Genomic DNA, 24,965 nt, shown 5'->3' with positions numbered 1-24,965 from the left:
TTTACACGTTTAGTGGGACTTCACGTATAATAGAAAAAACTGGATGGTAATTGCGGTCCATTAATGGCGCCGTTCATGCGGAAAATTAATCGTTCCAACCTCCACGTGAAATATTTAAGGGAATTAAGTGCTCAAGGCTTTAAGATTTACCGTGTGGCCAGATAACAATTAGGAAGCAAAATGGCTTACGCTAAAATTAGTCTTTTGTAGACGACGATTTTTCAAAATAACAAATACTGTTTTTTTAGAATCTGCGTCTCTAATAGGCCTATTATTGTATTCAATTTGGAGTCGTTTATGGCTATCTCTTAAAGCACTCGTAGTTTAATGGATCTCTAAGAAAATTTTTATCAATATTTCAGTGTATCATTGTCATTTACACCAAAAAACTTCCAATATTAATGTTTAAACTCTACTTTTTAACATCTGTTGCAGATCTACTTGCATCCGTTACCTTGAATTACCAATTAATACAAAATTCCCTAGAATTTGAAAATTTAAATTTTTAATTTAAAAATTAAAAGAAGGGTGCAAATTCTAAAAAATAACATAAAAACTCGTTTTATAAGGGCATTGGCGCACTCGTCCCGTACAAAACTCCCCTCGTTCTTTTATATACTATTAGCACATACTGTACAGAAAGAAAATGAAAGAAGTATTTAAATAACAGTTAAAATAATTTACCAGTTTTGGTGGTTTCCCGCTTTTAATAATTTTTCAAAAATAAACTATGCATCACTTCAGTCTTATTTATTATCTCCCAACTGATTTAATTGTTCTTTGGTTAATATTTCTTTGGGACTTTGTGACCGCAGCTTTTATATCAAAAAACAGACTTTTAAAGAGCCTAAAAGAAAAAAGGCAGGAAATCTGAAAATATTTTCGTTAAGTAAAATTGACAAAAATCAAAAGTGAATCTTTGTTTCTCGTTCCATTATAAATTTTAGGATTTTAAAATAATTAAATAAAAAGAAAAAAAGCTAATATGTTCTGAATGTGCAAAAATTTAGAAAAGAGTACAGACTGTCTGTAAAAGAATGTAGGATCGCTGATACCTCTGGAATTTGAATTTGCCACCTTGTTTAAATTCATGAAATACTAATCGCAACCTGTCAAATATTCACAAGCTGTCAACACAAAAGCAACTTCCGTTCTTGGTCTGTTTTTACATTGAAATTCTGCATAATTTTATAACTTCACAAATATTTTAGAAATAATTGCTAAAATGGTCACTTGAACAAACTAAGTTCATTATAATGTCTTATTACTGCAACCGTGTTAAAAGAGGTGGAAAATGGACATACGAGTAGAGCTTTCAAGCTTGCAAAGAAGAATTTTTGGCTAACTACCCGAACCAAAACGTCTTGAAAAGTCCCTCGCAGCTCACATACACCAAATTGTTAATCGTTTTGTTACTAACGCTAGTGTTGAAAAGGGGAAATCGTAAGGTTGTCCCAAGGTGATTGAAGATATAGTTGAAAACAAACAAGATCAGCAAACTTTCAACGCATACTAAGATCCCCCAATCATTTATAGGCACTCCGCATATCTTCCTGTGGGTAAGGGCGAACATTTTCTGTTGTGATAGAAACGGAGCGTTGTGAAAAAAAATACATTGTTATAGAAAAAATAAATAATTAAAATTAAAATTCTCATGGTGACAAAAACATAGTCACACAATACAAAACGACTCGTTTGGTAAAAATTGGGGAGCAAAAAATCTTTTGCGAATTATTTCAGATACACCCTGTGTAGCTGGGAATTGTTTTAAATTTTTACTACCCAGTGGCCTCTTTATCTACCCTTTATGGTTAGTTGTAGACAAGAAATCTTTACTATCTGTGTTCATTTCTGATTTCACGCTCCCATGCCTTTATAGGGCCTTTATTGTTAGCCCATGTAGGTCAGATCGCAGTTTGCTCCACAACTATGCACCGACTTGGCAACCTTTATATCACGATAATAGACTTTGCGTTGTCAAAGCTTGCATAAGTTATTTCTGGTGTAATGTAAGATGTTAGCAGCGGAAGTTGAAGCATTACACCGGCAGTAAAAGCTTGCAGAATTTTGTACCACATTAAGCTTTCAAGCAGAATCGATTCCATTGTTCGCCTATAAACAGTTTTAATGAGCTTTTACACTACCAGCAGCTTTCATTAATGAATCGAAAATTGGTCTAGAATCGATTCGCTTTTTACACGGGAAGAGCGCACTTCCGCTCGCGGCCATCACTGGTAAAGCTATACTTCTGTTGGGAAATTGTTCCAACAAATGCTTGTACGTTTGTTTGGTTTCATAGAGTCTGCACTTACCTGTTCGCGTTTATTTTTGTATGCTTGTGTACATTGTATTCTTTTCTCGATGCAGCATAGGGGTTTTTCTTTGTTTACAAAGTATCTCCTCTGCTGAATTTACATTTTCTAAAACGTCGAAGACGTCGGTTTCGTGTTGCAACAATTTTTCCGATGTACATCCGGTCCCTTTTCTTTATTTAAAAGAATCACACTTTGCAGACAATACAGTGTGTAGGATTTCAACTGGCTTATGTGTTAACTAGTTTGTTTATGGTTGTAGCGAGTGTTTCCAAGTACAAGAAGCGACCTTTCAAACTTCTGTACCGTTTAATTAAGTTTAGGAAGACATGTTCTGCGTTGATTTTATTTTTGTAACAGTGCTAATATGCGTTGTGGCAGTTGCTTCTTTACTTTTATTGATCTGATAGTCTGTATAGCTTCTTTAAAATCATTAATTGTGGAGGCACTACATTGAGACAATAACATTTCTCTTAAGATTGCTGTTCTAAACTTCGAATTCAATTAAGTCATCATTATGCTGTTGCGTGTATAATTAACCAATTCGATTCGTCATACGTTACGATTGCCTGAGCCGACGAATTTTTTTAAGTAACAAATTTTCTCTTTAATTGCGACCTGGGATGGGTACAAATTAACACACTTACACATACTGCGGTAACTCTAGGTTGCTATAATTAAGTTATACAAAGCATTTGCTTAATTAGAAACTAAACTTGTGCTTGACAATCGATTGAGACATACCAGTTATGCTTTATATTAATTAATCGTGGCAAGATTTCTGGCGAGGGTCTATTTGCTAACTCTGTTCACTGCACAACTTTGATGTAGATTTCAATTTTAATTTTTAAGCCAGAGATACATTTTAAAAATTTAAGCAAATAAACTAGGCAAAAATGAATAGAGAATTCCACAATTTTTCTGGGAAAGCAAAATAATTGCCCCAATCCTCCTACGTATTCTTAAACACAAGATAAATTTAAAATGTTACAAGTACTTGAAACATTAAGTTTAATGTGTATATTAATATATTTGTAACACATTTCATTACAAATTTTAAACGGTATTTATAAAAAATTCAAAAAAGGAAAAATTCCCTATTCATTTTTGCCTAGTTTATTATTATGATTATAAAAAATTCAAAAGACATTCTACTATCTATTACTTCAAAGGAATTCTTTCAGCTTCAAATGTAAGAGGAAATTCTCTTGGGACTGAAATAACACTTTGCGGTAGTGCAATGTTTGGACGATTTTGTTATTTTATAAAGCACTCGAATTATAAAACAAATTGAAAGCAGTAAATTTTGTGTTTGATTTTGATTTTTAATTGTTTTATATTTATCATTATTTTCACATAAAGCATTTGATAACACCTACGAATACAAAACGCCGCAAGCTACAGTGAGCGGCAAAAGTATGGAATAAATTCCTTACAAATTAAACAAAATTTTTTTCAAAAAAATCTTTGGACAGGTCAATTTTAGTTTATAAAAATACATGTTTTAGTACCAAAGAAAATTCCAAGCAGTCATTTGTTTTCGAGTTATGACGTCATCGATAGTTTTTTTTAAATGGAAACCCCCTTTTTTTTTTCTTGATTCTGATAGCCCTTTTAATTGTCTAAATGACAGTATAAAAATTTTGTTATCTTACATAAGAAAATTTTTGAGAAAAAAAAAATAAATTTTATAACGAACAAAAACAAGTCAAAAAATCAAGTAGGTAAATCAAACAGTCAATTGTTACTGTAAATTTCATTCGTATGTGTTATTTGTTTTACAAAACGTTTTCGAAAATGACTCATTTAATAGAAACACAACGTACAGAAATTTTAATTTTGATTGGGTGCGGGGATAAAACTAGATAAAACTAAAACAGGGGGAATTTCTTCATAAACTTGCTTATTGTCAACAAGCTGGGGGATGGCAATTCGAACATTTAATTCCACAATTTTAAGTACTTACTAACACAGTTTTTGACTTGTTTTGTTCGTTATAAAATTTATTTTTTCCAACTTTATTTTTTTTTTTCTAAAAAATTTCCTTATGTAAGGTAACAAAATTTTTATACTGGCGTTTAGACAATTAAAAGGGCTATCAGAATCAGGAAAAAAAATATTGGGTTTCCATTTAAAAAAACTATCGATGATGTCATAACTCGAAAACAAATGACTGCTTGGAATTTTGTTTTGTATTAAAATATGTATTTTTATAAACTAAAATTGACCTGTCCAAAGAATTTTTTGAAAAAAATGTTGTTTAATTTTTACCGCTCACTATCTCCGTCATTTATGGCTTGATTTAATTAAAACAAAAACTGGAATAAATTAAATAATTTTTTTATTGCGATTTCGAAAGAGATTATTTTTCTGAATCCAACGATATGCATGCATTTAATAGTAACCGCGAAAATAAATAAATAAAATAGCATTATTGGAAATTTTTTCTTCCAAAAAAATCGGGTATACTATGGAAAACAATGCTAAACGCAATAACAATACTTTTTGAAGATTTTTTAAAAATAATATGACAGAACGTGTAATAAATATTGGGTTTAGGATTGTTTTCCATAGTATGTATACTTACCCGATTTTTTTCAAAGAAAAAAATTCCAATAATACTATTTTATTTATTTATTTTCGCGGTTACTGTTAATTACATTCTAATGTGTGGCATAGCGTTGGATTCAGAAAAATAATCTCTTAATTGTGCCAAGTTATTGGAAAAAACAAAGTTGACTTATCATCTGACTTTGAATGACTTTTTGAAAAAAAAATCTATGTTGTGCTTATAGTGTCTTCAAAGTAATTTATTCTAATTTTTGTTTTATTTAGGACGCACCTGTAGATGTCGACTTATTATTTACGAAAAATGGCTCAACATGTTGTGCTTTTCCGGGAGACTAAATAAGGACTGAAAAGGATTTTTTCTATGTTAAATCTTGACGATTGCAAGGATGAAGAGCGCATTTCCACGCTTTGTGGATTTAAGCAACAGTAACAAACTGCTTACGGTTCTTTTATAGCAACATTTTTTTTAATAAAATACTTCGACTTCAGGTTTATTTTCTTTATAAGCTGAATGTCATCTAAAAATTGTATTTTATACATAATGATGAGCTCACTGAGAAATAATAATTTTATCACCACCTTTGATATCATTTACGAAATTTAAAACCTCTTTTTCAGTAAAATGGCAATCTCAACGTTTGCTACGCTGTTCGCTGCAGTTGATGGACCGAAAAAAGTTTTCTGGAAATATTTCAATATTGTTAAATAATAGGCATTTGGTTAAAATGCAAATATCTTATTGTATCGTGATCTGTACATTCAAATTCCAATTGTTTCATGATAAAATCTACAAACCGTATTCATCAAATTGTTGTTTGCAAAAATGGTTTTTACTGACAGACCAGACGAAAGTTAAAAGTTGCATCTTGTAGATTTAGTATTGTCGAATAAAAAACGTGTGTTTCTATGATTAAGCGCAGTTCAAGTTTTTAGTCTTTTATTTACAAAAATGGTGGATGCGCCAGGAAAATTTCCTGCGAACACGTCAAACAAGATCTAAAAATTATGTTTTGTAGATTTCGTTGTGACGAATTCAACATTGTAAACTTTACGTCTTTATCTTTATTATTATTATAGCAATCTTTATCCTGTTTTAGAGGGTGAATGAAAGAAAAAAACTACTTCCTTTTTCACTACGTGGCTGTATTTTTGTCAAACTTTTTATCTTTATCGTTAAATATTTTTTCAAATTTTTCTGTAGAAACTATAACACAAAGCTAGTGTTTTTCATCTGACAATATGAGCTTTTATTAAAACATTCTAAATTAATATATAAATTATCACAATACATTATTTATTACTTACACTGGCAAAATAATGTAGAGATATGTTAAATTATATGAAGATATAAGGTCTAATTCAGCCTTTCTAAAGGTTTACAAAGATTTCAATTTGACCGAAATGCACATCATTTTAGACCAGAACCTTGTGAGTTTTTTTAAACAATATAATCTAGTGTAATTTAGAACGCACCTGAGAATGTGAAACGTTTAGGGAAGTTGAAGTTGTCAACCTAAAACTGATAAAGAGGAATTAATGAAAAGAGAAGTAAAAACGTTGTAGGTTATATCGGATGTTCATTTCTCCTCAAAGTTTGCGTTCTAGAGTCGTTTGTGAACGCACCACTCGTTAGTATGCAGAGTAAAAACCCAAACAACGCAAAAAGTGAGGTTAGGTTAGGTTAGAAAATAGAAATAGAATAGAATAAGTTCTACTAAACTGTTACTGATTTCTATATCTCCGTTTCGTATTAAAGTCGTTAGGCAACTTACTTTTACAAAACTCAAGTATTTTAGGCTTAAATTTTATACTTTGTATTCTTAGTCGTTCTGTCGGACTTAATTTACTTCAGAGGAGTCAGACACCATCATAATTTTAGCAACGAAAATTATCTTTAAAATTTACGATGTGGAGCAATCTGGACTTGTTTTAATAAAGCTGGTCTCGGTTTATTTTCCTTTTTAGATCCCATTTGACGGGAATGACCGTTGTACGGCCAGATCTATTAGATTTCGTGTAGAGACAGGATTAATAGACGTGTCAAAAGTTTCAGCGTTGAAAGCCCCGAAAATAGTTATAAACTCGTCTCGAAATCAATAGAGCAGATAATCTTCCAGTAATTCAACTCCGGTGTGCGTCCACTGTTCCCGTTTCAATTAAACAACAATCCGAACTCAGCAAACCATTTCGGATTAAAAATATTTTTAGACGTTTCCAGTCTAGAGGCCTGTTTGAAGCTAAATATACAACAGTTATTGATTAAAGGGGGTGAGCATTTTCCACTTGAATTTTACCAATACGTTTAGGTAGACAACACTTAAATTCCTCCAATTCCACCGCGTTTATCCCGTTACTCCGTTACCCAAATGAGGAGATGAATATTTTATTCGTGTAAACAACTTGAGCCGACGGCATCAGGTGTTGCCCCCCCGAGATGATTCCGGATAATGCGTCAAGAATTTAGTTGTCACAACTCGATTCTGTCGAAGCGTTTCCTTGTTAATTTTTCCCGCACATCCCGACTTCCGCACCAGTAACTTCTCTTTAAAAATAGACATCCAGCGAGTTTTAAAGCAAGTTCGGTGGTTAAACTTCCAGATAATGGCCAAGAAGCGGGGTCTGGAATGGGCGAGCGTAAAGAGACTCGGTGATCTACAACAAGCTCTCAAAGTTGACTTGTCTGAAATGATAACGATTGTCGAGGAGACATTACACGAAGAACCTTACACGAAAGAGGAAGTCATACGCGAACTGGAAACTACTTCCGACCATCTGAACGATACATCGCTGACGCAGAACACGAGACACATACAGACCTTCAAACTAAGACAAAGAGCTCTGCATGTATTCCGAGGTAAGTGCCCAACTTTTTACCTTGTTTACTGAAAACAAAGACCTCTCATCTGGAAGCTTTCCTTAATGTGCCCCGCAGGGTAATTTTGCAGTCATTTATAACAAAAGGCTTCCTGTCAGGACGCCACTGTGCATTAATATAACGATGTTAACATTAGCATCGGCGCACACCACGCGAATTTGCGTCCATTTATTCGTTCTCAAAGACGTTTCTTGACGAAATATTTTTTTAAAACATCTCCGTAACATTGTATCTTATCTGAAATTACGAGTTAGTTAGTTATCTAATTTTATCAAAAGTCACAACATGTTTACCTCGGAAAAGTCCGCCGATTAGGAATCGATCTGGTTTGTTGATAAATGTTATTTATCATTTGACGTGTTTAATCAGATGCACTTGACATATTTAATTGCTTTTCAATTACATCGAAAGGTTCTGTTTATGGCAAATTTTAGAGTATAGATTTGTGTTAATTTAATTTAAAAAAATATTTATCGCCATTTCCCAGTTGGATACAACAATATTAATTTAATTTAGTAAAGAATGGGAAGAAAAATTTAGAAACACTGCGGTATTAATTTGAAGTGCAAGCGGTTGTGTTGGGAGATTTACAACTTAAACATGTAGACAAATTTAACTCTATTTTAAGAATCTATAGGTGTTCCAAAATTCGCCGATCAACTCAACACTATGAGAAAAATATTTAAAAAGTGTTATCTCCTTCAATTTCGAAACAATTAAGCCTCATACGTGACATTTTTTATCTTATTTATTGTGATTATTGTAAAAAATTCGTTTTTTACAACCTACTAAAATAACAACAATAACAAGGATATATAATTTCAGCAACAGGAATAGTACCGCAATCTCTTTTTAAAAATTTAAAAATTTTGGACTTAGAGAACACATTGGTGGTTGAAATTCAAAAAGGTATATTATTATGTATACTCATTTCACATCGTGAGGAAATTCCTTAACATTGACACAGAACATAAAACACAAAAAAGTCAAAATGTGGAGGCGAGACGCCGGTAATTATGTTGATAAGCACTGCACTATTACTTGATAGTATTATCCGTAATAGTGTATGTACTCCGGCAAAATTGCCGTGCCGCCGGGTGGAGGTGGGATACGAAAACAAGGATTATAATTCGATTTTCAGTTATTTACTGCAGCATTTCCAAGAAATTACTTTGTGTCTTTGAATCATACCAAAACGGTACTTGCTATGCATAGTTGTTTTATTGGTTGCCTATTCACCCCGTTTCCGACATAACATTCAAATAAAAATGCTTTCTTTTCAGTGGTAAAACCTATTTTCCCACTTATTCTGGGATAATTGTTGCTTACAGTTAATTACAGTAGACGTCTGTAAACTTTGACGAAATCGAAAAGTTGTTTTCAAGGTTAACAACAGCACATCGTTGACGTTTCTTTGACATTTCAGCGAAAAATATGCTTACCAGTGGCGTCGCGTTTGGGAAGAATGCTGGTAAATTACCCATTCTTACGACTGTGAAATGTTGCTCTTGTTTGTTTTATAAATTTTCTCCATTATCAGATAATATGAGGTATGATTTATTATAAAGTAGCGTTTGAGACTACAAATTGTCTACGCCAATGCATTGAACGCTTATTTGCATAGAACTCCGCTACGACATGACCGATAATTTGCAACGCCTCCTCTGATTTGTTTTCTTTTTGATCACCTCGTATAAGGATGTAAATGTAATTTTTTTGTCTTGAGCATTTCTAGGAGAGAACTAAAATTAATTTTGGAGAAGGGGGAAAAAGGTTAATTCTTAATTTAAATCTACAAATTTGTTAAGATAAATGACGCATGGAAATTAGGATTTCATTGAACAATTTCGTTAACAATATCTAATAAATGAAAATCTTTTTACAAATGTTTATTATTTCAACAAATGTATAGGTTTTTGTGTACGTCAATGTCTTGATTTAAGCATCAGCTTTGCCAAAACAATTTTTCAAAAGTATTACCCTCCTATCAAGAATAGTCACAACCTTTTATAATCACCTGGTATGAACGGCTTTTAAATTATTTGATTCAGAACAACTTATCTACCTCTAAAATAGATTAATATAAATATCGTAAATACAAGCTTTAACTGCATCCCCTAATTTGTCCTTTTTAAAAGTAATCAACTGAATCTGTTTCCCAATAGCAATAAAGTAGGTATAAAGTATAAAACCGGATGGAAATCAACAAACGAAGCTAATAGAAATGATAGTCGGACCAAAAGCAACAGGTGGAACCAAATAAAATTTTCCGAACCCATATGGCACAAATTATATTTAGTATTTGCAAAAACTATTGTTAATCAGGTTATTTACTGAGTTTTATCCACTGATTCGTTGATAACGGGCTCAAGAGTTTAGAATAGTTTTTTAACACGGAACACTGATTTTATTACAAATGATATAACTGAAACTTTTGTAAATACAGGTCTCACATAAACTGTTGAGATGCTCTTATAGCAAGAATGTGTATTGTTGATTTTTTGCATTGAAATATTTTTTTTTAATTTGCCCCCGCAAAGGGTTATTGATTTTTGTTACGATTGTTAATAAACAAAAATTTCCGCTTAACTGGAGGTTTCTTTTAAGAGTAAGGTTTACCTGATGAAAATTTCAGAATTCGTGTAGTTTGAGTTGCATTATTTGAAATGTTTGAAATGAAATAAACGGCTTTTCAGTTGGCTTACTTTTATCTGAAATGCCTAAGTACCTGCCAGAAGGTGTAGTTAATCAGCAAATCTCATTAAAATAAACGTTCAAATGTGAATTTAGTGGTAAAATCGTAAAGACCTCGTCGAAAAATAGTCAATTTTGACTATTGAAATTGTAAATCATTTTACAATAGGAGAGAAATTACCATAAGTAGTTCCATTATACCCTCTAATTTTATTGCCCCTTTGTTGTGCAGTACTGACTCAAGGAAGGGCAAACAACAGGTAAACTAACAACCCCTCCTTGGTAGTTATAAGACAATTTTCTCTCCTATTGTAAAATGATTTACAATTTAAGTCAAAATTGACTATTTTTTGACGAGGACTTTACGTACTATTGCGGGCAAAAAAAGTGGGACATCAACGTCATTGTCTTGACTTTTAATGTGAAATAACCCTTATCTGATTCCAACCCTACTTTGAACTGATTGACGTTGTCATTAAGTATTGTAGGTTGTAGGGAATGATTGTAAGTAAGCACGTGGTGAATATTTATTTAATGCAAAGTTTCAATCAAAATCTACCTTTATCAAAAGAAGAGGGCATTTGGAAAAGGAAAATAGGAATATAAAATAAATTTTTAAACTGTCAGCTGGAATAGTGTCAAAAAAATGACAATAAAGCTTGAACTACATCGAATTTTTCAAAACTGACAGAAATTTGATGTCCCACTTTTTTTGCCCGCAATAGTACAACGTATGTTTATGTATAATAAGGTCTGTGATTTTTTTGGAAGCACGGTGATGGCACCAAACGCTTTAAAATTCAATTTTCGAGGGCCCCATACTTTTTTTTTTCTTCATTTCGAATTAGGTTTTAGTGTTACAGCTTCCTGCATAGTCCTCAAATTGCAATTTATTTTATTGTTATTTATAATGAAATCTAAAAAGAAAAGCCCTAGAGGAAAGTCGTATCTTTCAAATAAAAAAAAAAAGAGAGTGTGTCGTAAAGACGCACGATAGAAGTGAAACTTTTGTATTACAGGGAAATCAGAATATTGTAAATTATCACTGAGAGGAGGTGGCTGCGCCGAGGTGCTAGTTGCTGGTTCATTGTCTTTATTATTTACACCGTCCAAACTAGCACGTATTCTATTCCTTTCTATACTATCTCGTTCAATTTCAGATCTATTTTTTCTTTTTTTCACATTCTGAACTGTCATTTCACTCGTACATTTTCTCTCACGCCACGCTCTTGTTCTTTCTGCGCCTGACTTATATAGGCATATTCACAACAAAATTGTATATTTTAATGAAGAAAATAAATTATAAACAACGATAACACTAAACAATATCGAAATGCGTAACTCATTGTTCATTTTTAAGCCTCCAAATTTAAAGAGAGGAGAGAGGACATTTTCGATAAATGCCGTGAGTGTGACAAAGACAGAAGTATATACAATTTTGAGGGATGTTTGTATCGTGTCAAACAGATTAACTTACATTTAAGTGAGATGGAAATATTGGCGCAACCGTTGTGCGAGACAGTGTTTACCCCCACCACTTTTCGTCACACAAAAAGGTTGCCGATCAGAATTTCAAAACCCTCCCATAAAAAGTTTCACTTCAAAAAGACCTTGCCTTCATCTGTTGTCGTTTTAAAAATATGGATGTTTAAAAACCACCGTTTTTCGACCATTGCAAATCAGGTAAACCCCACCCTTAATATGCTTGAATTCATTATCCTTATTAAGAAAAATGTATGATTCTCACAGGGCAGTCACTAATTTTTCCAACTGCCAACATTTTTCCGAAGCAAATTTTGAAGGGACGGCAGTGAGATAAAATACACTCAAGGGCCGGTTGCACCAAGGTGAGTTAAATTTAACCACAGATTAAAATATAGGAAAACATTGTTACAACAATAGGTAACTACAGTAACGAAGCATTTTAACCTACAGTTAACTTTAACTGGAGTTGGTGCAACCAGCCCTAAGTGATATTATAATTTTATTTATAATTTAAATGGTGATAATAGCTGAATTTACTCGTGACTTGCCATCACGAATGAGAACTTTTTTTCTTCTTTTACTTTATATTTTTATATTGGGTCGTAATGGTATTGTACTTTTTGAACTATTTAAATGAAGATGTTTTCTTCAGAATTCTAAGACGCCGAAGTCGTGATTTTTAAGAAATGTAAAATAAAAATAAAAGTATGTTGGCCAAATTTGAGAAAATATCATATCGTATCTGTTCATGTCATTTTGTAAGAGAGCAGTTTGATTCATTCTGTTTCACGGTTTAATGGTTCTCTTAAGAGGCAATTTAATTTTTTTTTACTGCATTATTATCAAATCCTATACAAAGTCGACTTGATGTGAAACGCGAAAGAGAAGATTTTATGTCATATTTTATCTTTTAGATTCGATGTATCAGCACACTTTTTAATTTTTAAATAAAATTTGACGAAAAATATGTATTCAAACAGTATTTGTCATTTGATTTGGTAATACTACAATGCTAATTACATTAAAAAAAGGAATCTGGACTGAAAGTTTTTAAAAACAATATACAGAGTGTCCCAGAGTTGCGATAAAGCTCAATAACTTGTTTGTTATTAAAGATATCAACTTTTCCTTTTTTCTAGATGATAGCTACACTTCTACTGCACATTCGGTATATATTCCGGTATACAGGGTGTCTCAAAATTCCAAATTCAGGTGTTCCAATATTATGAAAACACTAATGTTATGTTTTTTTAAATGGAACCTACCCAATTTGATTTCATTTTTGGATTCTATCCTAAATTAAGAATCAAATGTATAGAGGTCGTTTTTACTTATCTGGCATCGTTTTTGATCTGGAATCAAACAGCGTCAATTATTTTAATTTATTTAGAATGATTTGGAAGGTACGAATTTTCGAACGGATCCCTGCAATTCGAAATTCTGATTAAAAAAAAAGCGCCACAGATCAAAAACGATGACAGATAAGTAAAAATGACCTGTATATATGTACAGTGTGGAATAAAATGATTTACATCTAGTTACCTTTGCATTACCCTTGTAAAAATACGAAATGCCGCTCTACAAAAAATAGAAAGCCTAACCTCAAAATATTCCAAAATTCCAAATGTGATTTATTGCGAAGGGATGATATGAATGCAAAGTAGAGATTGAAATTAAAAAGGAGCTAACAAAATCAAGTCACAGCTAGTGTTGAAAGTGGCCACCAAGGTTTGTTAATTCAATTTAGTAAATTGTAACAATTGTCAATTCGATTGATGACATTTATTGACACTATTGACAGAACTAATAGTTCGGCACTTCAAAAAAAAAGTAGAGCGGTACAGGAAAATTTACATGTGCAAAAATTCCAAAGGTAACTAGATGTAAATCATTTTATTCCACACTGTATTTGATTCATAGTTTAGCATAGAATCCAAAAATGAAATTAAACTGGGTAGGTTCCATTAAAAAAAAACATAACTTTAGTGTTTTTATAATACATATTGGGACACCTATATATATACCGCAATATTTTCCGAATGTGCACTAGAAACGTAGCTATCATGTAGAAAAAAGGAAAAGTTGATATCTTTAATAACAAACAAGTTATGGAGCTTTTTCGCAACTCTGGGATACCTGTATGTATGTTATTTGATTGTATTCACTAATAAATTAAATAATTTTAAATAATTTAAACGACATGAGGTTTAATTATGTATTTGTATATCACACGTATTTATGAATATTTATTTAGATTAAAATATATCATAAATATCAGTGAACAGTAATTTGGTATTAAAATAAAACCACAATTTTTACATATACTGATATGGGGTGTTTTTTTTAAATTTCACCTCATAGTAGGCGTTGAAGAGTCGATTGTGAACGCACTATACAGGTTGCGGATCACGGATCAGCTGTTTAAATCTTACTTTTTACACGAGTGGTGCGTTCACAATCGACTCTTTAACGCCTACTACGAGTTAAAATTTAAAAAAACACCGATATACAGGGTGTTTTCGAAGTTGAGGGGTTCCTTGTAACACGAGGTACTATACATTATTCTTAAGAATTTTAGCGTAAATCTTCTTAGTAAAATGTTTGTATTAACGGAGATAATTGATTGTATATTTTTATTGTTTTCTAAAATTTTGAGTCCGGTCCTGTCTATTTCTCCGCTGTACTAGATTAATAACTGACGTGGCTCAGGATGGTGTCTTTCTGGAAATCGCTCTGCGTACTCTCTGGATGCCGTAGCTGCATTTTGATAACGTGATAACTGATAACATTACCCATACATAAGCAACATATCTGTGAGCTCATTATTTTCGTAATGATGAAGCCATTCCGACTAATTAGATGACAACTCTGACAGTATTTTTCATTAACGTCCATGCTCATTTGATTTTTTTTTGTCAATTCTAATTTCTAACAAATTAGCGCAAATTTGAGCAGGACCGGTTTCAAAAATTTCAAAAAAATTCACTTATTGTATCTTCATTGCTACTACTACTAAGGTGATTTTGGCTAAAACTCTTTAAAACAAGGCATACTATCACATGTTAAAAGGAACGTCTCAACTTCGAAAACACCCTGTATACATACACACATACTCCTTCCTCATTTAGATATAAATTATTATTTATCAGAAACAAAATTATCATTCGCCCGTCAAATGCACAGTTAGATATCAAACCCTTCTTGCGTTATCTGGAAAACTCGGATTGATTTCTTGGCCTAAAAGTGTTTGTTGCATTCCTGGCAGCGTATCCCGCTCAAATGGCCAAATTATAATCCCCTAAATGGTTCCAACACTCAAGATCCACTTCGGTGATTGTGATCCAGCGTTACATTTTTATTCCACTGCGATTTTCCTCCTAATAAATGAGATTCCAATAACTCTCCGATAAAAGCAACTCCCTGCATAAAATATGAATGTCCCGGAAAGAAGTTCAACTCGAGCGGTACTCCATGTTGTATTCATACCGAGCAAGCAGACACATAGCACATACCCACTGATGCTGGTACGTGAAGTGTCAAAGACTTTGACAATCACTGTTTTCTTTGTTCGATTACTTTTCGATACGGCAGCAGTGCCAACAACCCGCGACTGTGTGTGCCGTGTGGCATTTAGAATCTCTCTCGAATCTTATCTTCATAATTATTTCTTGTGAAAAATATTTTTGCACCACATTCAGTCCGGGGCGTCATCGGTAATGAAATTTAGCTTGAGTTACAAATCGGTCGTGAAAATGCGAAATCCAAATTCAGATTGAGATTTATTTAAATTTATTCTATGAGTGTTTTGGTTGTGTTTCGGTGAACGAAGAATGATTTTCTTGTGGGTTGTGGCACTCTAATTATAGAAAAAATTATGGCTGGAAATGGATGGAAAAAATTAGGTCGAATTTACTTCAGTAAAAAATGTTTCGACCACAATCCGTCAGATTGTTTTTGGTTTCTTTTACTCGACAGCTCATGTGTCATGTTATTCGTTTAGTATGAAATTTTCTCCGCAATGCACACACATAATGTTATTATGACGGAAATGAAATTTTCAAGATTCGTGCACAGCAATGTGTGTCAAACATGCTGCATTTTGAGAGTGGAGAAATGTGGTGCAATCTGAATGTAAGTCGCTGAAGAAATAAATTCCTTGTGTGCTGTCGAATATTTGATGTTTTAAAAATAAGTACAATACAGAAATTTTTATTTTTCAGTTTTAATTTCAACGTAAAATATAAGATTATGGGTGGGCTCGGATGATGATTGGAACAATGCAGATTTGTAATTGTTCCTATTAAGACAAATATGTATACAGGGTGTCTCAAAATTCGCGAATTCCGAATTCAGAGCGTGGTAGGGAGGGACCCAGTGGAGCTCGAAAAATACTTCGAAAAAAATTCGCTCTTCCTGAAGAAGATATAAGCACTTTAATTTTGTCCAATACATAGCAGCCTTCATATTCACAGTGACAAAATACTATTCTAGCTACGTTGCCGTTCCATTTTTAAGAAAAATTACAAAAATTTAAGATTTTTTTACTCCAAAGTAAAGCTATTTGAAGAAAACTCACTTCAAAGAGTGCACATTCAGACCAATGTATCTTTGTGCGGGGAGTCCCGATTTTTTTTTATTTCCATATTTGGACTACTGAAGTGATTCCCTACAACGCTCTGAATTTGGAATTCGCGAATTTTGAGACACGCTGTATGTATGATATACAGGGTGTTCTTGAAATACATCTCAAAAAAAAATCGGTAGTTGGTGACGATGAATAGAAGTTAAATACAATTTTTTTCTAGTAAAAACCTTTTCGTTTTTGAGATATTGAAAATTTCTTCGAAATTTCCAGTACGCTACTGACTTGAAATAATTGAGAAAAAAGATCCACATGGCACAAAATTTCTAGAAGTTAACTTTTATCTCAACACCTTGACAGAGCCAGCGAATTAAAGTCTCTCTCATTCGCAGCAGCAACAGCGTTGGTAGTGTAAAACGACGTTAAGAATTAAAAATGTACTAATTACTTTGCATGTTTAACCAAGAAACACAATTTTGTTCGCAACGTGCAAACTTTCATTTACCGTTTTTAAAACTTAATGGCTAATTTCCTTGAAAGTTACCCTACCCGCTCGCCACTATAGTAGAAAACTAGCGCTCATTTGTAAAGTTTAATTTAAAATAACCCCCCCAACGTAATTTCAAACTTAACTCAGCTCGTCCTTGTTTAAAGTTGCATCAGGTCTTTATTTGTCCAGTGCCGAGGGCACACATCTCATGGAAATCGACAAATACAATTTTATTTTCGAGACACCGACTCCTTCGCTCCATCACAAAACAGTATTTATTATTTACTTGGAGATTTATGGGTAGCGAGGCAAGCTCGCCATTTATTTCGGACCTTTTTGTTTATACGAAAAAGAATTTTCAGTGCGCAAATATTTTCGTGCGCACTTTTCAAATTCCGCATAGATATTGCAGTTCGCTTTGATTTATGCACTCATTACGCCGCCTCTATTCTTAGACCTGCTGCTGACTTATTTATTTGCAGAGGCCCGCCGCGTCGAGCTGTTCCACTCCATCTGCAGCAAGCCCATGGACGGCACCACCTTGGCCACGCTGGGCCGCCTCATGACCGACAGTCACGAGAGCCTCCGGGACCTGTACGAGTGCAGCCACCCCCAGCTGGACCGGTTAGTGGAACTCTCCAGAGAGCTGACCTTCGGGGCCCGCCTGACCGGGGCCGGCTGGGGGGGCTGCGCGGTGGCGCTCGTCCCCCAAGAGAACCTCGACAAATACATGAAGACGCTGAAAGAGAAGTACTACGCCGAACACAAACCCAAAGAAATTAATTCCGTTCTGTTCGCCACTTCGCCGAAAGCGGGCGCTTGTATTTTTATTAAAAGTGCCAACAAATAAATTCCTAAATCAGTCAGAACTTTTTGTAAGTTTTGTATTTGCTCGCCCACTGCGGCGATCTTATGAATAAAATTTTACACCAAGATGTGTTTTTTCCTCTTTGAGTTTCACTTCAAATGTGGGGGAGGTCCATTAAGTGATTAGCGGAGGTGGCCGTCCCCGATTAGACCGGAATCGAGTTGTAAGCAAAGAATGGAAGGAAGTAGTGAAAATACGGTGATAGTGCTTAATAAAATAAAGTCCACTTCAATTATAGAGGCAGCCCCTAACAAAACAAAGCCGAGAAAAGCGTTCGTTGAGAGCTTGCCTTAAAAGAAATATTTTTTGAATTGTAATAACAACGTGAAGGGAACACGGTAGGATAGAGAAATACGAAACGACTCTTTGAACTACGAGAGAAAATATTAAATTACACTAAATGGTTTCGCAACGCTATTACAGGGGGTGTTTTTTTTTTTGTTGGAGTGGTACAATAAGGCATAAGTAAAAAAATTAAACAAGCAACGAAAAATAGTAATTTATGCAACAAGTGCATAAAGTGGTACTTTGTTCGTCAATGGAAAGTTTGACCGCACGAGTTCCATACAATCAAAATCAAACCACAACGGCCGTGAAAAAAAATTATCGCAAGTTAGAAACTGTAAATGTTTCGATTAATTGAGCGAATGGAATGTAACGGAACATCGTCAGGACGAAGCATCATGGAATACAGGTTACTGGGTAAGCAGGAATCAGCGTCTAATTGCAGAGGATTTAAAATCGAATTGACCTAAATTTTTAATAACGTATAATAAAAATGTAAATTTTATTCGTTACAACTCTAATGTCATTAATTAGTTTTTTGAAATGGTTCTATTTATAGCTGCCGTGGTGCCGTATCCAGATAAAACATCACTGCTCAACTATTTTTATATATATTGCATTACATATTTACTTAATGATAGCGCATACACTGGCATATTGGTATTAATTAAAATAATAAAACAATAATTATTTACGCACATAAACGTAAATTAAATAAATGCGTGTGGAAAAAGATACCGACTTACACGTCCCTTATTATAATGATAGCTTTTTTCATTATAGCATATAACAGTATCATTAAGAGCATCTGGTTCCTAAAATGATAAAATATACTGTTTTTTATTTACTTGTGCTTTATAGCATTGTCGCTTCGTTATAAATATAAAAGTGTCAAGTCGAAAATGTATCAGTAAATGGTGTATAATTCTTGACAGAAACTGTTTACCATTTTTATTAAAACTAAATATAAGTAAAAAACTGTAGTTGTTGATTAAATTTTTGTTTCATTGTAATGGTTATTTATGGTACGAGTGCGTTATGGTGGCTGTAAGACACGCGAGAAAAAGTTTAGGTATAATTTTCTCATGTGACTTACAGAACAGTACACATGAATGGCCTACAAAATTTTACCCAACAATTGCAAATAAATGTAAATGTAACTCAACAGTGAGTTACAGTTATAATTCACACGTGAATTATGACTTATAACATACGCGTGACTTATAGACCACTTTAATGTTTTATATTTTCAATTCGTGCCCTCATACGATTATCATTTAAAAACTGTCTCACGTCAAGATATAAAAAGATTTTTTGCTACGTTCTGGGTAGTGTGTTTTTGCTGCGTTTTATCAATTTGATCTATTAGTGTTTGATCTAAACGGCAACCGGAACAAACATCGTTGTTGTACGTCGGGTACATTACAAAACAAATAAATTAATAGAACCACTGAAAGCGGCAATGTGGCTGATATTGTGTGCTACACAATTCATAAAACACGTACACATTGCCGAAACGTTGTTACCAGAGCAGTCCTCTAAATGCTGTTTAATCGCTGGCAAAAAATTTCGTTACAAGTTCAGTCATGTCCACGTGTTTCCTGGAGAATGAATACAAATGACAGAGAAGCTTTTCTATTATTCAACGTTAATTCTAGTCCGAAAAATGTGTATCGATTATTATCAGCATATGCAGAGCTTTCAGATTCTATTTTCGTCTCTACTTTATATAAAATAAAGTGAAACCATTTTTAGATCAAATAACTAAACTTGTTGCTTTTAATTTAGAGTAAAAGTCATCTAAATTATTAAAAAACTCTTACGTCTAGTAACTTAACTTTGTATTTCCAATACAGGTGTTCCGTAAGGGCGCGGCAAAATTTTAACCACGAGCTACTGGCTTCATGTAGAACTCGGAAAAAATATTTTAAAAATACTATGTCAAAAAATAAAATGACATTCAATTTTTGGGATACAATTTTTTTAAATTGCTTTTAGTCTTCTACGTTGTCCCACAACCTCGTAGGTAAAATTTCGGCATATTTTAAAAATACACCCTGTATATCATATTTTATAAAACGTACACCAATTGCGGTTTCCTTGTTTTAAAGCATACTTGCTAGAGGTTACTTCGCATTGGCGTACATTTAATAAAACATGATATAAAAGGGTGTATTTTTACAATGTGCCGAAATTTTACCTACGAGGTTGTGGAACAACGTAGACGACTAAAAGCAATACAAAAAAATTGTAGCTCAAAAATTAAATGTCATTTTATTTTTTGACATAGAATTTTTTAAATATTTTTTCCGAGTTCTATATGAAGCCTAGTAGCTCGTGGTTAAAATTTTCCCGTGCACTTACGGGACATCCTGTATTTTGACAATAATGAAAAAACTTTATGAGATTTTATAGTTGAAATCGTTTTGGATTAACATGGTTAGTCTGTAAACGTCATTATATCACTTTTAATAATTAATAAAGAAAAGAATGTGGTAAAAAAAAGTTGCAGCAACAAGAACCTGCTAAGGGCAACTCCTAACGACTCGTAGTTTTCAACGCCTAACAGAATCTAAATGGTGGATGAATATTCATAAGCTCAACTTTGACGGTAAATAACGTAAAGTTAAGTAGAAATTATTAAATATAATTATTGTTTGGTTTAGATTAAATGAAAATCAATAAGTTCCCCGATTAAGTAAACATTTAATGTTTTTCTAGGCGACAGGTCACGTCAAATTTTCCTAATGTTATTGAACAGCAATACACTGCGGACAATTTATTAATAACTACTCGTAATAATTTCGCTAATAAATTAGTTCGATATTGAAATGCAACATTACGTTTTCGTTGTTAATCCCAACATTTCGAACTGTCTCCCGCTGGGTTCATTCAACTTTGTCTAATTCATTTCGATTAAGTGATAAGGATAACGTTGCCAAGAATCGATTAATAAAATGAAACAACGTCAATTATATCTTGACAATAGCAGACTGTTAATCTGTAATAATTATTAATAATATTGATGTAATAGATAATCAGCGAGTGTGGGATAAGACAGGAACTCTCCTGTTATTGGAGCGATATTTTCTGCGCGAAACTTTAACGAGCATCAGTCACTATCAATCAGAGAAAAGGAAAATGTCATTTTCAGAACGCAACTCAATCTTTTTATATCTTCCCAACTTTGAGGCCCAACAATGATAATTTACTTTGATAAAACCTGAAGCAGTTAGTTCCATTAGCGACGTATTTTTCGTCAAAGAAGGTTAGTTATTTTCGTCTCGCATGTTAGTTTACCATAAAGGAATCTTCTCCTGGTTCCTAAATCTGCGTAAAAATGACACAAAAATACCGATAACTCTGAATTAATTTGCACCGTTTATGACCGCTTCATTCGCCACCACGAGCGCGATCAATCGAGGGTTAATTTTCTTGTTAATTACGGTGTTCGTTAACACTAATCAAACCAAAAATGTTGACTCTAGATATGACGGTAGGTGGTGCGAGTCGGCTAATTTTAGAAAAAAGCGATTGTAGGTTTCTCTATGGGCTTTGTGTTGAATCTGTGACGTAAACAAGTCGAAGCACCAATCCACCACCACGTTCACAAACAAATGTGTCTTCGTGTCCTTAATTAAGTAAAGCTTAAAAGTGTGTAAATGACATGAAAGCTTAATAAATTAAATAAAAAAGGTTTCCGTAGACTCGGGGGTGTAAATTATGGAGGTCTTTTAAAGGACGCTCTATAACAGAAACGCAATTATTTTTGTTTAAAGAGTATGAGGAGTAGGCAAGAAACAAGATTTAAAACTTGTAATGGCTCACGTAAAAATTTATTTTTGTGATCAAATTTGGCGGATGCGCTGGAAAAGGAATGTATCAATTTTTTTAATTTGCGTCTACTGACGACTAGATCTTTGATTTCACGACTTCCAGTGTCAGTATAGAACAGATTTCTAGAGATAACTCTACGCAAGAATTTGTAATTCGATCATTTTTTAACCGAATTGCAGTCTTGTCTAAAAACGAAACTAAATGATCATATCTACGACTCCTTGGATAAAGTCTTTTTATGTTATTAATTTGCGTTAGATAATGAAGTTCATTATCACACTAGTGATATAACAAATTCATTACCTACGTCGTTTACGTAAATAATGGAAAAAATAAAGTTGTCAAAATTCATTGTAACTTGAACCACACAAAAAATACAAATTATATTTGCAAACAACACTAAGAAACTTATACAGAGTGATCACAAAAAACGCCCCAGCTTATATCTTTCTTATTTGAAATCCGATTTCAACGAGCGATACATCAAATTAAAGGGTTCAAAAAGTACTATAAACTGGATATGAAATGTTGCCCTTAGCAACCTTATCTTACAAGGGTCAAGGGTCAACTTAAATTTTTTAAATAGCAACATATAATTTTTTTGGTACAGTTAGATTCATTATGTTTTTCTGAGTTAAAAAATATAGCACACCCTGTATATTTAAATGTTATTCTAACATAAGAAATAAATAAAATTCAATTACAAATCATTAGGAATAAGTAGAACTTTATTCGTAACAGGCCATGAATTACTTAAGATATTCTTCTAGCCATGGAAACACAAAAAAATAAACATTTATTTTGAAAATAACCTTTATTTGTCGTAATTTTTGTTTAATTTTTTTTCTCCAATTTCGTGTTGTGAAATAAAATGAACAATAATGAAATTGTGGAATGTTGCAAGCATATTTCGGAAATAATAGAAATCACTACTTGCAGAGAAACGCCACCTGAAAGCCTTCTGAATGCCACGCGAAGTGTCTCGAACAAAATGGTGCTTAATTTGAACAGATCAGTTGAAAAAACATTATTGTTTGTATTACTTAATAAATATTGTTTCCATGACTACAAAAATGTCTTCATAAGTAATTCATTGCCTGTTACGAATAAAGTTCTACTTATTCCTATTAGAATTAGAAATTACAATAATATTTAAATATACAGGGTGTGCTATATTTTTGAACTCAGAAAAACATAATGAATCTAACTGTATCAAAAAAATTGTATGTTGCCATTAAAAAAAATAAAGTTGACCCTTGACCCTTGCAAGGAAGGATTGCTAAGACCAACATTTTATATCCAGTTTATAGTACTTTTTAGACCCTTTAATTTGATGTATTGCTCGTTGAAATCGGATGTCAAATAAGAAAGATATAAGCTGGGGCGTTTTTTTGTGATCACTCTGTATGTATAAATATTGATTACACGTTTTTTACTAATTCTTTTAACTCTTTCAAAGCAGGTTTGGCACATATCAACACATTTGCATTAATGGATAATGATTATGTTCTTATTTCCTCTTTTTCCTTCCACACCAAGAATATTTCACCATATTCACCATATTCATACCAATTTATAATCATACAGTGTATTTCGGGAGTGATAATGAGCTCGGCGGAATTGAAAATGCAACCCACAATACATTTCCAAAGTTAACATGGCTATTTTAAATATGGTATTGTTTGATGAAATTATGAATCCATGATGACTTTGCTTTCAATAGTTTTATTTGTCATAACTGACATTTACGAAAGAGTTAGAATACGACGATTAAAATGTATTCGAACGATGAGAAAACAGACATGATCCTGATTTATGGTATTGGAGGTAAAATTGAATAATACGAAGGTTTTGATTTTATGAAATATGTATACAGTGAGTTTTTTTTAAGACTGGCCATAGGGTTTTACATGCTAATTTTTCAACCCCCTGTTAACTTTTGTTCCGATGAAAATATTTAAACCATTTTTGGAACAAAGTTGGAAGATTTTTTAAACTATCGGATAAATTACAATTCAATATCCCAAACTGTCGAAAAAGTTGTGAAAAAAATATTTTTTTTAGCGTTCTATTCTAACGAATTTTTGTGAAATTTAAAATGCAGATATTTTAGAGGGTGAAGAGTAAAAGCCCATTAATGCAATAACCCAAGTCTTGAAAACGTAATTTTTACATGCCTTTTTAAAATGTTGAATCACTTAAGATTTATATCAAAAAATTGATCGTCAATAAAAAATGCTGTAAGGAAAACCTCGTCCTTGAAAGACGTCTGGTTTGCAAGAAAAAGGAAAAAACTGTGTTCCACGTGGCTGCTGATGCAAAAACGTAGACGCGTATGAAACAAACGCGCACTATCGCCGAATTTTGGTCACCCCTGTTCGCACAAAAGCAGGTAACATATTTGATGTTTATCTTGCTAACCTTACAAAACTTACAAACTTAAAGACAACATTTGGACGTAATTTATTATACTGGATGCTTTAATTCTTCCATAAAGGACTAAAACACGATCGGGCTATTTTAGCAAGGTAATTTAGTTCACGTACGCTTCCTGTGTCTTCAAATAAATTAACCTCTCTCTGAACCTTAAATTTTATAAAGCATACATTTGGATAGTGTTCCAGGAGAAAACGAACTGTGTCATTGAAGCTCTTACGACACTCTCCGTAGGCAAAAATTGTTTCCTTTTTCAACAATATTGAAATTTCTGCCATTGTAGTCTATTTTTAGAGTATTTTCAATAAATTTACACAATTTGACGTTTCTAATAAAGCGCGCCCACTTTTGACAGATATTAAGGGGTGTACAAAATGTTGCTTGGCAACTTTTCATCAATTGTTTCAAAAGGAACTGCTGAAATACCTTCAAAATTTAGATTAAATTTTTTAAAACAAAATCTAATCTTTTCGTTGAATCAGACGAGTAATTTAGTTAATTGTTCGTGTAGACATCTATTTTTTTATGTT

At 33.0% G+C, this 24,965-nt stretch overlaps 1 protein-coding gene across 1 annotated transcript in view; it reads left to right on the top strand.

Moving 5' to 3' along the window:
- The window catches only part of Galk (N-acetylgalactosamine kinase), a 33,588-nt gene extending 15,646 nt beyond the window's left edge, over positions 1 to 17,942 (top strand). The window contains exons 6-7 of the mRNA XM_069042105.1: positions 7,482 to 7,737; positions 17,492 to 17,942. Of these exons, the coding sequence (XP_068898206.1) occupies positions 7,482 to 7,737; positions 17,492 to 17,859 (624 nt within the window). The 3' untranslated portion in view covers positions 17,860 to 17,942. The remainder of the gene's footprint in view (positions 1 to 7,481; positions 7,738 to 17,491) is intronic.
- Positions 17,943 to 24,965: the final 7,023 nt, after the last annotated feature.

This window comes from Tenebrio molitor, chromosome 1 (genome assembly GCF_963966145.1).
Source record: "Tenebrio molitor chromosome 1, icTenMoli1.1, whole genome shotgun sequence".
Taxonomy (NCBI): Eukaryota; Metazoa; Arthropoda; class Insecta; order Coleoptera; family Tenebrionidae; genus Tenebrio; species Tenebrio molitor.
Note: the sequence above shows the minus strand (reverse complement) of the source record. Positions and strands in the feature narration are given on the sequence as shown.